Raw genomic sequence first — 16,630 nt, 5'->3', positions numbered from 1 at the left:
AAACACTTTGACTTTTACTCAAGTAGTATTTTACTGGGTAACTTTCACTTTTCCTTGAGTCATTTTCTATTAAGGTATCTTTACTTTTACTTAAGAATGAGAATTGAGTACTTTTTCCACCACTGATAATGGAACATCATATAACCTCATACGACTTGTTGACCACATCTTTTCATGGCGTCTTTAATTTCCTGTGGTGTTTAAACCAAAGGAGGCTGGTGGGAGGAGCTTTTGGACAGGCTCATTGTAATAATGGCTGAAATGGAATAGATGGAACAGAGTCAAACGTGATTGGCATGTGTTTAATGTCTTTGATACCGTTCCGTTTATTCCATTACTATAGTTCCTCCCACCAGCCTCCTCTGGTTCAAACAGCATTGAGGTAAAGTAGCCTATAGAACTATAGAGAAAAAAAGAAAAAAAACATCATTGACAAATATGGTAATTTATAAGTATCATTTTAATCAGCGTAAAAAAATGTTTCTTACAAAAATCGTTAACAGATACCTTTTCACAGCCATGCGGAAACAGTTTGTAATACTTGGAAACAAAAGACACAAAAATAATACAACTGATATGTCTACCAAACATTTGGTTTATTTACAAATTCAAGGTATTGTCTATCAAACCTCGATCACAGCACAAAATGACCAGAAGAAAGAACGGAAACCTCATGTATCTAGATAGAGATGTACAAACCACATTGCAACCAAATTTCTACCACACGGGTCAGTGTTTATAATTTCAATATTATAATTTTTTTTAAACAAATAATTTAGTTAATTGTATCCAAAATAAAACACCAAAACATAACTTAAGCCCCTCCATTCATAATTACAGTTAATGAGAATTATTTCCCCAATAAAATAACTAATAATCACTTTATCAAATATATATGTAGCACCATGATATATAACGGTTGAATATAGTGGGGTTGTCACATACAAAAAGAGACCCGTGTTAGTATTCAAAGAACAGACACCTCATTCTAGATTGACCCCCTACTTCCACTAGACATTTAAGATCTGAAAGGTTTGGATAGGCGTAAGAAATATGCCTCAAAATGCCACTAAGCCTATCAAAAGGGCAAAATGGAGCTAGTAGCATCTTTCTCAAACCTATCCAATCCTTTCGGATCTATAGGATGAGTAGGGTTAGTGGCTAGGTATCGATTTAGAGTGAGCGGTAGCACGACCAAAGACCATAACAGCAAAACAAGCTCAGTGTTGGTCCACAGAAAGACCGTACAGTTTTGCATGCACTAACTGGATCGATCCGGTCCCAAATCAGCCCCTCCCTCTACACACTTCCTGAATCACCCCTTGTACATCTGAACGAATAGGTGTGAGCCTATAATGGCACCCTGTTCTTACAGGTCTCTAAGGGGCTGATTCAGAGGTGTTGCTTTTGGATTGGGCATCTCAGTGACATTGGGATATTCCTACATCCATTTGTAAGAATAAAGAGTCATAGTATCACTGAAAAAGAAACCTCTCTCTCCAAAATGTGATTGTGCATTAGGAATTATTTGGGTTATTTGGAAGGTAGCAGCAAAGTTAGTCTATAAACAGTTGTGTCTTTTTTTTTTCCTAAGATACGTAATTTGATCAGTTAATTGGTTAAGATTACCACAATTCTTTAACACTTTCTTCATTCTCATCTAGTTAGTCATAGTCTGTGCCAGATCTGATTTCTTGAAATTAACAAAAACCAAATCCTGAACTCCAAACCTTTTTCACATAAGAGGATAGTGACACACTACATTTAATTACTCCGCTGGACATTGTATATAACCTTAATTAATATAAAAAAAATTCAATCTAAAATCCAGAGAGGAAACGGTAGAAACTATTGATCGTACATCCTTTGGAAAAGGAACTACACATGGAAACAATAATTGAGGGTAAAACCTAGCTACACAAAGCATGGCGTCAAACTGAACACCGATCAAGGGGTTCTAAACGCATTGTTAATCATTAGAACATTAGGACATGAAGGGTTTATGTAAAATACCTCACCAAATCAACAGAACAATAATAATACAAGAAACCATATCAAAAACAGGGGAGAAATCAACATTCAGACATGGACAAGAAGAAACATTAATTTGTGACCAAGTTATTCCATTAAGACTTTCCTTTGAATAACTTTATGCAATGTCATTCTGTTTAATTGTGACTGTAATGCACTTTGCTTGACCCTTGCAGCCAAGAAAACACCTTAGAGAAAAATGCAAACATTTCCTGAGAAGTTAATTGTCAACCTTACTGGTATAGAAAGAGAGATTCTAGGTCATCTCCCATCCACTGCAACAATAACTGAGCTAGATCAACTATTCTGTACTATTCTATTTATACATAGTGGATTCAAATAACATCTATTATATTCTGTTTATAGACCATAGTTCACATAGTTGCCATAGTTATGCAATAGAATGTAGGTCAATTGAAGCAAGTATAATATATTTCATGTACCTTAATATCACTTTAGGGTGTTGTAATTCAGCGATCTGACATAGCAAAATACAGAAAACATTATTGCATATTATTCCATTTCGAGGACTACCTCAAAATGTGCTGTTACAAATATCTGTGTTCGGTGTCTAGTCAGACATATGAGGATATCATTATTATTTTTTATTTGCATATGGTATATCAAGTTGCCCAAACCTGCATCTCGGATTAGACACATTATGATGTCACTATGACCCCCAACCATGTCTCTATTTGACTGCCAAGCTCACCAGGAGGTAGTACAACAATATAACATATCACCGCGAGGGAAGAGAGGAAGTCTAGATACAATTGTCACCACTCACTACCAGCTACAATGCACAAGCAGATTCAGGAAGTTGGGAGGATCTCCAACCAATCAGGAATCTAGCAAAAATGTATGCGGTCTAAATGGTGAATAAAGAAGCCAATGGGAAAGGTTTTCTCCTGCTATAGCCTAATCCAATCAGATCCCATTGGTTTTGTGAACGGACACTTACAAAGGCTATCAACAAAGCAATGTTTAATAAATGGAGACATTAACACCGACAAAGTTGTTATCCAGTGGCTCAGTTGAATGCTTAACCAGTACACATCCATTTGGCTCTGAAATAAAGAATTAGCCATAAACAAGAGAGGGGAATCCCTAACCAAACGGTTTTGCATACCTCGATGTCATTCTTGACATGTAGCCTACAATGTTTTATTTCTGATTGACATCATTTTAGGATTAAACTTTGCTCGATTGATAGAAATTCTCTCTCTTTTAGGGACAGATTTATGAAGAGTTTGCACTTGTTTTCTTAGAAGAAAATAGGTTATGACAAGGAATAAGACATTATGGTTGAGTGTAATAACGAGTATCTAATGTGGTTTAGCTTCGTTTCTGGAGTTGTTTCCCCAGTAAAAAAACACAAACACTAGATAAGTCTGGTCTCTCTATTGTAAAGCTGCTGACTTGCTAGAGGTAAGGATGGTTTCAACAAGCCAGAGAGACTGGCTGTTTGTTCCTGTAGTGCAATCTGTGATCGTGTTAATCTAGTGTTTCCCAACACACACACTAGCAGACTACATAGTATGCATAGCCAATACTAAGGAGTATGTCCGTTAACCTATTGGGGCACAAACCCCATCTAGTCTAAGAGACTCCTTTCACAAGGTTTCAAAACCCACTCAGGCCAAATCACTTTCCTTAATATCTACATAGTTCTATATTGAATAGGTCTCGTCTATGAATATGTATCCTTACTATAATATCCACACCACTCCCCCAAAGAGCTGTTGATAACAAATCAGCATTTAAGACAAAATAACAACCCTCCAATTTAAAAGTACAAAAACTAACAAAAACAGAAACTTTACCAAAACTTCATGTACTATTAGCAAATCAAAGCAAGTCCACCTGGCAAAATTGTTGGAAAAAAGATTCCTGTTTTATACAGCTCTTTCCCTCCCTCCCTCGCTTTCAAGACCGCGTGAAATAAAATCCCTCGCTCAAGACCAAGTGAAATTCAATCCCTCCTTCCTTAGCTCTCTTACCTGAAAGAAATAAACCAAAGACCTATATATCTGTCACATTTAGTGCAGGTGTCTGTGTGTGTGTGTCCCCGAGTTGTGTCAGAGGTCCTGCCTGGCCTACGGCAGGGTGGTGGGAGAGACAGAGTACCCAGAGAACAGGCTTCTGTTGTGGGCAGCCAGAGCTCCAAGGCCCCCTGCCTAGATGCATTTATGGAGGAAGACAGAAAGCCATGGTCGTTTCCAATCATTCAGGGATGTGGGATTCTGATCAGGTTGTCCAGGTATCATAGCCCTCTTCCGGGCCAGTGGCTTTAGGAAGTGTACCGGTTACCCGTTTATATGGTATGTCGGTCTCACTGAATGAGTGACTGTCCATCTGGGCTCCAGGGTTTGATGTTGTAGCTGCTCAGAAGTGTTCTTCTTCCCTGGATGGTTTTGGGGAGACCTAAGTAGCTCCCTGTCTTGATTTTGTGGGGTAAGGGTTTGGGTTTCAGGGCATGTAGTCACTTAGTGTTTTTGGGGTACCAAGTCCCCCAGCAGTATTCTCCCCTGATTGCAGTGTTAGAGGCCATCTTTTCTGGATGAGTTTTTTTTAGAGCTCTCCATGCTCCCTGCCCTGTTGCTCTTGTCTTGGTTTAGGGATGTGTCTTGTCCTAGTAGGGGGTTGTAGGCAGTGTCTCTCTGGATGTTGGATTTCAGGGGCATTGTCCGGCTCCCCCTACCCTCCCAGGCTTAGCCCCGGTCCCCTGTCCCCCCTGTCAACAGGGCTCCTGTTTGATGTAGTAGCTGCCAGAGCCGTTGCTCTCCTGGTCCGAGACGCCCTGGGAGAAGGTGAACTCATCCACCTCAGCCTGCTCCTCCTTAAGACGTAACAGAGACTCTAGAGTGAGGGAGAGAGAGAGGGAGAGAGAGATAGCAAAATAGAGGGTTACATAATTTTTTTAATACATTTTCGAAAGCCTGTCCAGCATACCAAGACAGATAATAAATGTTTAACACCAAGACAGAACAAAATAGCTAAACAACCATTTAAAAAAATATATATTCTCTTAGGGGGTAAACAACCATTTTTAGTCACAAAACGCTTTTCAGCACAAGACCAGCTATCCTTGTTAATACCTAACCCTCCATCTGAGCCTGTAGTTCCTGTAATGAAACCAGACTTCTACAGTATATTATATCACCACTTCTCCTACTTCCTGCAGACGTCCTGCTCACCTAGTACGCATCATGAGGTGAGAGGAGAAATTGCCCTTTCTCACATTAGTACTTTCACTTCAATAACGTGACACAGAAACAGGTGAATAGAACTTGCTTTCATGCAGGTGTATCCAACACACAGCGATCACACAGCAGGGTCAGCACCTACAGTGGCTGAGGACTGACCCCTGTTAGCACCCTCTGTCTGTGTGGAGGTCTCAGTGGTTATTTATTGGTAGTGTTACCTGGTTTGTGGGTGTGATGGTGGTGGTGGTAGTGGTGGTGGGTGCGGGAACGGGGGGCCAGAGTGGGGCACTGGCTGGAGTAAGGGGGCGGACTCTGCTCTTCGTCCTCCCCTGATAGGCTCCTCCTCCTGCCTGCCTGACTGAAGAGCCGACGACCAACCGGAACCTTCCGCTCTAGACACCAAGTTAGACTCAGGTAAGCTACTACGGGTGCTTTCAGGTTGCTACTGCTCCCAACAGTGTAGGTTTGAATGTTCGGTTGCATAGGGTTACTTCATATGTATTTTGAATAATAAAATAAATGCTAACTTATTAATTAATTACAGATCCTATTGTGTGTGTGTATATAAAGGTAAATGGCCTAGATAATCACATTATTTAATGAATTATATAGCATGTACAGTTGAAGTCGGAGGTTTACATACACCTTAGCCAAATACATTTAAACTCAGTTTTTCACAATTCCGGATATTTAATCCTGTTAAAAATTCCCTGTCTTAGGTCAGTTAGGATCACCACTTTATTTTAAGAATGTGAAATGTCAGAATAATAGTAGAGAGAATGGTTTATTTCAGCTTTTATTTCTTTCACCACATTCCAAGTGGGTCAGATGTTAACATACATTCAATTAGTATTTGGTAGCATTGCCTTTTAACTGTTTAACCTGGGTCAAACGTTTCTGGTAGCCTTCCACAAGCTTCCCACAATAAGTTGGGTGAATTTTGGCCCATTCCTTCTGACAGAGCTGGTGTAACTGAGTCAGGTTTGTAGGCCTTCTTGCTCGCAAACGCTTTTTCAGTTTTGCCCACAAATTTTCTATAGGATTGAGGTCAGGGCTTTGTGATGGCCACTTCAATACCTTGACTTTGATGTCCTTAGGCAACTTTGCAAGTATGCTTGGGGTCATTGTCCATTTGGAAGACCCATTTGCGACCAAGCTTTAACTTCCCGACCGATGTCTTGAGATGTTACTTCAATATATCCACATAATTTCATCTATTTTTGTTGAAGTGCACCAGTCCCTCCTGCAGAAAAGCACACCCACAACATGATGCTGCCACTCCCGTGCTTCACGGTTGGGATGGAGTTCTTCGGCTTGTTAAGCCTCCCCCTTTTTCCTCCAAACATAACGATGGTCATTATGGCCAAACAGTTCTATTTTTGTTTCATCAGATCAGAGAACATTTCTCCAAAAAGTACGAACTTTGTCCCCATGTGCAGTTGCAAACCGTAGCCTGGCTTTTTTATGGAGGTTTTGGAGCAGTGGCTTCTTCCTTGCTGAGCGGCCTTTCAGGTTATGTCGATATAGAACTCGTTTTACTGTGGATATAGAATCTTTTGTACCCGTTTCCTCCAGCATCTTCACAAGGTCCTTTGCTGTTGTTCTGGGATTGATTTGCACTTTTCGAACCAACGTATGTTAATCTCTAGGAGACAGAATGCGTCTCCTCCCTGAGTGGTATGATGGCTGCATCAATAGGTCAGGGTGTTTATACTATGGTGTTTATACTTGCGTACTATTTTTTGTACAGATGAACGTGGTACCTTCAGGCGTTTGGAAATTGCTCCCAAGGATGAACCAGACTTGTGGAGGTCTACAATTTATTTTCTGAGGTCTTGGCTGATTTCTTATGATTTTCCCATGATGTCAAGCAAAGAGGCACTGAGTTTAAAGGTAGGCCTTGAAATACATCCACAGTTAAGAAATTTGTGGAGTGGTTGAAAAATGAGTTTTAATGACTCCAACCTACGTGTATGTAAACTTCCGCCTTCAACTGTACATATTCAAGTTATTTTATTCTGTTTAAATACAATATTTCAAAAACACCAACCATGTTTCAAACGGTTCAGAAGGATGACCTCTGATCCATTGTGAAATGTTCTAAAACATGTTCTGAATACATCCAAGGTAAGCAAGACTCAAGTAAACCAGACTTGCGTTAGTGTGTGACCACATGTCTGCACATAGCCCTGCTAAACCACTTCTTAAGACGTGGAACAAGTTGTGCTTGGAACATACAGGTAGACAGATGGCTCTAGATGGATAGAACCAGTTTCAGCATGGACATTGCCATCGAGGCCTTCCACCATTTTAAAGTGGTCAACTGGGTGGTGATTCCTATGGGCTGGGAGTGATTAGCCAAAGATCAGAGCATTGCCTTCTTCAAATTGGTTTGTAGATGGCGTTAAGCTATATCACTGCCAATTAGTGGCCACAAATGAATAACACACAAGAAAGAAGACACACAGCAGGGGACGATAAATCAACAATATTATCTTTATGCTTTTTCAAACACAACAGAAGAACATTCACTACTTTAAAACGGAGAGAGCCCCAATGGCACTGCCCATGTTGTCATGGACACCATAATGGCACAGACAGAAAGATAAGTCCTATTTTTATCTCTATGGTTTGGACCATCACACCCAGTGTTACAACACCCTCGCCACCTTTTTGGCACTCGCCCAGAGTACCACAGCTTCCTGTCATGGGACTCATGCCAACCAATCAGATCCCAAAGAACAGACAAGAAAGAAAAAACTAAACATTAACAGAGATTCTAAGATAGATAGATTTCCCCCCACCAGAGTGTGGAACAGTGGAGGCTGGTGGGAGGCACTTTGGGAGGACAGAGTCATTGCAATGGCTGGAATGGAATCAATGGAACAGTATCAAACACAGGGAAACCACGTTTGACTCCGTTCCACTGAATCCATTCCAGCCATTATTACAATGAGCCCATCCTCCTATAGATCCTCCCACCAGCCTCCACTGGTGTGGACCAACGAAAGGAGGGAAAGAGGGAAGCGAGTGATGATAAAAGATTAGAGAACTCACTTTTCTTTTGTCCTTTGTATTGTTGGGCTTTCTTCTTGTGCTTAGGTACAGCTGCAGGGATTTCTCTGGCCACTGAAATGACAGAAAAGAGAGGAGAGCATAAACAGTGGCCTATTGTTTTACACAAATGTACATTTCTGCCTGTTAGTTTGGGACTCCAATCGCATGTTATCAAGTAATTGGTCACGTATTAGCTGGAACTTAATCCAATCCATCAATGAGAGCCTAAGTGGTAGTTGATTGGTTTATGAGTGTGTATGTTCGTGTGTTACACGTTCCTGTGTTACACGTTCCTGTGTTACACGTTCCTGTGTTACACGTTCCTGTGTTACACGTTCCTGTGTTACATGTTGTGTTAGTGTGTTACATGTTGTGTTGGTGTGTTACATGTTGTGTTGGTGTGTTATATGTTGGTGTGTTACATGTTGTGTTGGTGTGTTACGTGTTGGTGTGTTACGTGTTGGTGTGTTACGTGTTGGTGTGTTACGTGTTGGTGTGTTACGTGTTGGTGTGTTAGTGTGTTACGTGTTAGTGTGTTAGTGTGTTACGTGTTAGTGTGTTACGTGTTAGTGTGTCACATGTTGGTGTGTTACATCTTGGTGTGATACATCTTGGTGTGTTACATCTTGATGTGTTACATGTTGTGTTAGTGTGTTACATGTTGTGTTAGTGTGTTACATGTTGTGTTAGTGTGTTACATGTTGTGTTAGTGTGTTACATGTTGTGTTGGTGTGTTACATGTTGTGTTGGTGTGTTATATGTTGGTGTGTTACATGTTGTGTTGGTGTGTTACATGTTGGTGTGTTACGTGTTGGTGTGTTACGTGCTGATGTGTTAGTGTGTTACGTGTTAGTGTGTCACATGTTGGTGTGTTTCGTGTTGATGTGTTGGTGTGTTACATGTTGGTGTGTTACATGTTGGTGTGTTACATGTTGGTGTGTTAGTGTGTTACATGTTAGTGTGTTACATGTTGGTGTGTTGGTGTGTTACATGTTGGTGTGTTACATGTTGGTGTGTTAGTGTGTTACATGTTGGTGTGTTAGTGTGTTACATGTTGGTGTGTTAGTGTGTTACATGTTGGTGTGTTACATGTTAGTGTGTTACATGTTGGTGTGTTAGTGTGTTACATGTTAGTGTGTTACATGTTGGTGTGTTACATGTTGGTGTGTTACATGTTGGTGTGTTAGTGTGTTACATGTTGGTGTGTTAGTGTGTTACATGTTGGTGTGTTAGTGTGTTACATGTTGGTGTGTTAGTGTGTTACATGTTGGTGTGTTAGTGTGTTACATGTTGGTGTGTTAGTGTGTTACATGTTGGTGTGTTAGTGTGTTACATGTTGGTGTGTTAGTGTGTTACATGTTGGTGTGTTACATGTTGGTGTGTTACATGTTGGTGTGTTACATGTTAGTGTGTTACATGTTGGTGCGTTAGTGTGTTACATGTTAGTGTGTTACATGTTGGTGTGTTACATGTTGGTGTGTTACATGTTGGTGTGTTAGTGTGTTACATGTTGGTGTGTTACATGTTAGTGTGTTACATGTTGGTGTGTTACATGTTGGTGTGTTACATGTTGGTGTGTTAGTGTGTTACATGTTAGTGTGTTACATGTTGGTGTGTTACATGTTGGTGTGTTACATGTTAGTGTGTTACATGTTGGTGTGTTACATCTTGGTGTGATACATCTTGGTGTGTTACATCTTGATGTGTTACATGTTGTGTTAGTGTGTTACATGTTGTGTTAGTGTGTTACATGTTGTGTTAGTGTGTTACATGTTGTGTTAGTGTGTTACATGTTGTGTTGGTGTGTTACATGTTGTGTTGGTGTGTTATATGTTGGTGTGTTACATGTTGTGTTGGTGTGTTACATGTTGGTGTGTTACGTGTTGGTGTGTTACGTGCTGGTGTGTTAGTGTGTTACGTGTTAGTGTGTCACATGTTGGTGTGTTTCGTGTTGATGTGTTGGTGTGTTACATGTTGGTGTGTTACATGTTGGTGTGTTACATGTTGGTGTGTTAGTGTGTTACATGTTAGTGTGTTACATGTTGGTGTGTTGGTGTGTTACATGTTGGTGTGTTACATGTTGGTGTGTTAGTGTGTTACATGTTGGTGTGTTAGTGTGTTACATGTTGGTGTGTTAGTGTGTTACATGTTGGTGTGTTACATGTTAGTGTGTTACATGTTGGTGTGTTAGTGTGTTACATGTTAGTGTGTTACATGTTGGTGTGTTACATGTTGGTGTGTTACATGTTGGTGTGTTAGTGTGTTACATGTTGGTGTGTTAGTGTGTTACATGTTGGTGTGTTAGTGTGTTACATGTTGGTGTGTTAGTGTGTTACATGTTGGTGTGTTAGTGTGTTACATGTTGGTGTGTTAGTGTGTTACATGTTGGTGTGTTAGTGTGTTACATGTTGGTGTGTTAGTGTGTTACATGTTGGTGTGTTACATGTTGGTGTGTTACATGTTGGTGTGTTACATGTTAGTGTGTTACATGTTGGTGCGTTAGTGTGTTACATGTTAGTGTGTTACATGTTGGTGTGTTACATGTTGGTGTGTTACATGTTGGTGTGTTAGTGTGTTACATGTTGGTGTGTTACATGTTAGTGTGTTACATGTTGGTGTGTTACATGTTGGTGTGTTACATGTTGGTGTGTTAGTGTGTTACATGTTAGTGTGTTACATGTTGGTGTGTTACATGTTGGTGTGTTACATGTTAGTGTGTTACATGTTAGTGTGTTACATGTTAGTGTGTTATATTTGGGTAGAACTGTGGTGTTTGATCTCACTCTGTGCGGCGGGGGGCTGTAGCTGGTAGCCGGTCAGCTGACACCAGCCCACGGGGTAGAGGTCAGACGACTGACAGTCCACCCATTGGTCGTACTCGTCCTCCCAGCCATCAAAGTGGATGCGCAACAGGCGGTGGACGATCCGAGTCACAGTGGCAACACACACCAACCTGGGCTCCATCAGGTCCACGGCCTCCAGCTTCATACCCTGACGGAACCCGTGGTTTGGAACATCCTGGGCAGGGGCAACAAGATGGCGGAGGCAAAGACGAGAGACATTTTTAGGTTCTTGGTCAATACAGTGCTTTTTCCATAACAATTTTTGAAAAAAGTCTTACATCAAACATGTATGTAAGCGAAAAATAGATAAATAATTTGCCTTGTAGGTAATGCCATCTTGTAGTCGTTTTTATTTGAAGTATAATTTTCATGTGATCATAGAAAGACAGAACTACAGGACTGCGCTAACCAACAAAACAACACAGCCACGATGTCAGGAATCAGTCCTACCTTGTTAAAGAGCTTCACAGGAGCGGCTATTGAACTTGTTTCTCTGAGGTAGTCAAACCATTTAAATGGCAGTTTAGTGTACCCTGTGGGGCAGAGTCAGTGGTAAGGCTGGGTTAACACATAACCCTTGACCAGAGAGGCCAAAGAGGAAGAGGAACAAGAGCTACCTTCAACAACTGGGACAAAGAGACTATCTCAATGAGACTATCCTTAATTAAATAAACAACGGGTGAAAAAAAATAACTGAGTGAGGGAATGTTGCAGTCTGTCAAATAAGGAAAAGAAAGTTGGGGTAAGAAGTGTACCTCTAGGGTGTGTGAGTTCGATGTTGTTGATTTCACAGAAGCCGGCAGGGAAGATGGAGGGAGAGGTGGAGTGGTAGCAGAACCAGTCTGAGCCGTCAGTCACCTCCGACCCGTCGACGCCGATCATGAGGTACCCGTCTGCCAACACCTGAAACGGACAGCAAACATCCATCTAAGATGTATACAACTCAATACCTTAACAGGTGACCGGGGACTGAAAGTAAGTAGAGGGAAACCTCAATCCAGGGGAGCCAAAAGCGGAGCAGTATGACCCTTGAATTTTACCATGGAAACGACCCAAACTGTTGCCATGTCTTTATTACAGTGGCTACACAGAAAGCGGAGAAGTGAGACAGTTACCTTTCTTACAGTGGCTACACTTATAGCTGAGAGGTTTAGAGGGTCGATGGCCTCTAGTTTCATCCTGTCCCTGAACCATTCACCATTCTGGTCCACGTCTTTCACCTGAGGAGATATCACAGATTCATTCATCATTCTGGATCCGTACATTGGAAAATATCAATACAAACCAAAGAGGCACAAAGACTTGGGGCAGTGTAAACATGTGGTGTATTTACATTACCTTGGCAAACAGCTGGGCGGGGGCGTCCATTTGACCATCGATTTTCTTTGACACATCTGGGAACCAAACATTGTCAGCAGAGTCAGAAAACAAACACATTAGACTAACTACCTACCTAGGCCTAACTCACTGCCAACTTAACTACCCAAAACCAACTAACTTGACTGACCGGACCGTTTGAAGCGGTGTCCGATGCTCCGGGACCATCCGATGGAGTGTATGAGCGGGGAGTACATGTGACACCAGAAGTCGTCAGAGCCCTCCTCGTAGACGAGCCTCAGTCGTCCCCCAATCACCTGCTCCACCAGAGCCACCCGCGTCCGGCACAGGTGGCTCTTATCCACCACCTCCACACGCATCAGCTTCTTAAAGGGGAACTGCATGTTCTCATGGACCTGGGTGGAGAGGGGGGAATGAAAGGAAGCGCTAAGAGTGGGTGCTTTTAGTGAACTAGGGAGAGTTTAAGCCATCGTCCTTACCGGTGTTTACGTCTTGCAGCTCAAAGTGATGAAATCTTACCTTGGTGGCAAAGTCCGGTGGTAGTGTTTTGGCTCCAGTGAGACGCTTCACAAGGAAAGCTTTCCAGTTAGAGTACTTTAGCTGTATCGCTGAGAGAGAAACCAAAAACATAATCCATCATCAGTCTATCAATCTGTTTTCCATCTTCTGTTAAGTTCAAGGCATGTTAAAAAAGGCATGTTAAATGGCATGTTAAAAAACATGTAAAAAAGCATGTTAAATAAAGGCATGTTAAAAAGGACTGTTAAACAAGGCCTGTTAAACAAGGCCTGTTAAAAAAGGCCTGTTAAAAAAGGCCTGTTAAAAAAGGCCTGTTAAAAAAGGCATGTTAAAAAGGCCTGTTAAAAGGCATGTTAAATGGCATGTTAAAAAAGGCATGTCAAAAGGCATGTTAAAAAAGGCATGTTAAAAAAGGCATGTTAAAAAAGAAAGCGTATTACTATGATCATGATTATGGAATGATGTTTACATTTGGGAGGTACGAGCGGTTTCCCGCTGGATGCGCACCACCCTACGTGGTGGATCTCTGGAACACAGAGATTACACCAGAAGTCCCTGCTGGTGTCGTTGTCAAAACCCTCGTACCGCAGCAGAGCCTTGAACCCTGGGGAAGAGAACAGAAACAGAAAGAACCTCTCATGGGACATCTTTACAACCCCATTACTGTGCATTCTTCTAAGAAATATTAAGAATAGTCTGCACATTATGGCAAAAAAAAAAAAATACTTTAAAAATGTTAAGAATTGTTTGGTTACACGGATAGAAATCCTTCAAGTGGTTAGATGTGTTCTTACCTGACAGTTTGACGATCCCTGCTACCCAGTAGACTTTAGTAGAGAGGTTAGTATCAGAGTTGAGCACCTCGACCATCACTCCTTCAGCTAGGTCTCCCCAGCACGTACCCATAGGGACCTGAGACACCGAGAAATAATGAAATGTAACACAAGTTCATAATATATCCCACAAGGTACAATTGTGTTGATCAAAACAAGGTGGATTTACAGATATATAACCTTAGCATCTGCAATAGACTTCAATACAGGGCAATTTGAATGTCTAGCTGTTGTTTAAACGTACGTGCTTGAAGCAGCTGACTGGTGCTCCAACCAAGTTATTGCTACAGATGTACCGCCCCCAGTCAAAGCCTTCAACAGGAACCACTGTAGGGGAGAAGGAACAAGGTCAACATTCACTATACTGGGTCAGGAAAGAGAATGTGTGTTCTTAGGACTAAAACCATCTTCCATTCAAGGCCATTCTTCTGCATAACAACAATATGAGAGATTGTGTGTTCTGTCTATAATATATGCCATTTAGCAGAAGCTTTTAACCAAAGCAACTTAGTCATGCATGCATACATTTTACATATAGACGGTCCCGGGAATCGAACCCACTATCCTGGCTTTGAAGCGCCATGCTCTACCAACTGAACTACAGGTGGACTCGCCTGCTTTTGACTTAGCCTGGTTCTGTTGTTGTTGACTTGCTTGGTACTGGGCGTAAGCTGCCAACTTTGCCATGAGAGGCTGTTTCTGTAAGACCTTGGCCTTTTTCGTAGGTGGTTTACCCTTCAGTAAAAAGCACAAAAACATTTACAGTGAGATTAGATTGAAGAAACAAAATATGCCCACACTTTTTACTGGTTATGTTCTCTTGCATTTCCAAAGGAAATAGAAGAAGATGTTCTAATTCTACTATCTGGCTACAACAAATAACATACAGAACATAGTATGGGATTATATGGTTACCTGGAGTCTAGCCAAGATGCTGGCTTTCTTAGAGTTGGAGGAGTAACTTCTAGAGCAGGAGACGCTGCAGAAGCGTTTAGTCTTGGAGTAGAAGGCGTCTCGTACTCCGACCATCCCACACATCTCACACGTGGCTGGAAAACAAGGCAACACATAAACATTTCCTGGGAACTCAGAATAAAGCAGGATATTCCAATTCATTCAAAGCAATGTATTCTTCTTTCATCAGTTATTTTCCTCAACTATATTGTATGAAATGACAGGATAACTATGACAGTAGCAGGCCGGGATCTATGTCAATCACAGGCAGCCACTTAATTCACTCGCTTAACCGGTTTTGTGCAATCACCCCAGAGACACTGACTGACCCATAGGATTCTTAACTGATTTATATCTATGGATCCTATATCAATATTTCCCTGTACTGACCCATGCCGGTCTTGCCGTCGGGATAGGTGTAGACCTGTCCATTGTTTTTGATGATGGGCAGGCTGGCGGGGATGGAGGGCACCTCGTCCTCACTGTCCTCTGAGCTGGAGCTACTGGTGCTCTCCTCACTGCAGCTGTCGTACCGGTCAAACATCCCAAACGAGTCCTGGCGCTTACGCTCCGAACGCGGGGTGCGTTCAGCCTGGAAGAAGCAGAGAGAGGGAACGCATGACGCCTACTGACACCAATTGTACAGTGAGAGGGATATAATATCATTTATTGACACTTGTTCTTCTTTCAACAAGTGAATAATCACAACTTAAATAACATGTTTTATTGTGGGATATTAGTCCTAATAGAAGATTGGTATACTTGGAAACCGTGTACGGTAAACAATGTGATACAACAGCCACACTGACATGTAGCAGATATAACTACCACGGCTAAGCATATGTACATGGCTACAGACATCCATGAGATAACAACATCCATACCAATACAGTTACTAGCATCGGATAACATTTACCTGAGCAATAACTGAGTCTTACGTATTTATATATTTTATATAAAATACAATACCAGTTTCCTTGCTATTTAATCACAAAGCCGCCTAAGTGTTAATTTATTTACCACCTCTGCATATAATAGTAGCTGGTAGCTAACGCTAGCTTGCTAATTTAGCTGTCTGGAGAAACACCTCCAGCTAAACGATCCTTTCCCCATCATCTTAATCGCACTAACGTTACTGGCTAGCTAGCTATTTATGTTACCGTTAACACTTAGCCAACATTGTTAAAACGGATTGTGCAGAATGAATGTGAGAGACATGGGCTGGGCCTCAGCTAGCAAACCAGTTATTCCAGTTCTAGCGTTAGTTACTTGGCTAGCTGACCTAGCTACCGTCAGTTACAAGACACCGCTTGCAATAAATTATTTAAATGAGTATCCATTTAGTATGTAAAAACCGAATAAAAGTGTCCACATATTCACTTTCCAATAAAATAAGGGCTGTTGGATATTGCTAGTTTGTAGTTTAGGGGATTCAATCAGCTGTTACTACAATCCGATAACGAAAGGGGAGCGCTAGCTAAGGCTAAAGTTAGCACGCTTGCTACACAACAAATCGGATACGGACGGCCCACATCGGGAAAATTAACTCACCAAATCCCTTGTGTTCTCCATCAGCCCTTCATATAGTTAAAGTATTTTATTGGCTCAATTAGAATAGTAAACCCCCCAAAGTAGGGGGTTTAATAGCTTGAAAAAGCTAAACTCAGAGCCCCGAAAGGAACTCAAGCAGGACAGTATCAACAAATATCCAATGTGTTAAATGAGCATGCGCGATCAGAACCCACTTTGCTGTGATTGGTCAGTGCTTAACGACAAGACACAGAAACAAAACAATTGTGTAAAATCTACCCTATTTTCAAAAAATATTAGGAAATAGTTACCATTTTCG

At 41.4% G+C, this 16,630-nt stretch overlaps 1 protein-coding gene across 1 annotated transcript; it reads right to left on the bottom strand.

Annotated features, from left to right (window-relative positions):
• Nucleotides 1-442: 442 nt before the first annotated feature.
• LOC129819327 (MBT domain-containing protein 1-like) lies at nt 443-16,492 on the bottom strand. The gene is made up of 17 exons (XM_055875758.1): nt 16,333-16,492; nt 15,172-15,373; nt 14,743-14,876; nt 14,442-14,562; nt 14,072-14,154; nt 13,789-13,906; nt 13,464-13,598; nt 12,995-13,083; nt 12,645-12,870; nt 12,476-12,531; nt 12,253-12,357; nt 11,893-12,040; nt 11,588-11,670; nt 11,078-11,312; nt 8,295-8,366; nt 5,456-5,629; nt 443-4,890 (listed from the first exon to the last, which is right to left on the bottom strand). The coding sequence occupies exons 1-17, from the start codon at nt 16,351-16,353 to the stop codon at nt 4,769-4,771; spliced, it is 2,124 nt and encodes a 707-aa protein (XP_055731733.1). The 5' UTR covers nt 16,354-16,492; the 3' UTR covers nt 443-4,768.
• Nucleotides 16,493-16,630: the final 138 nt, after the last annotated feature.

The sequence above is a fragment of the Salvelinus fontinalis genome, chromosome 1 (genome assembly GCF_029448725.1).
Source record: "Salvelinus fontinalis isolate EN_2023a chromosome 1, ASM2944872v1, whole genome shotgun sequence".
NCBI classification, from domain to species: domain Eukaryota; kingdom Metazoa; phylum Chordata; class Actinopteri; order Salmoniformes; family Salmonidae; genus Salvelinus; species Salvelinus fontinalis.
This window is presented reverse-complemented; position numbering and strand designations above follow the sequence as displayed.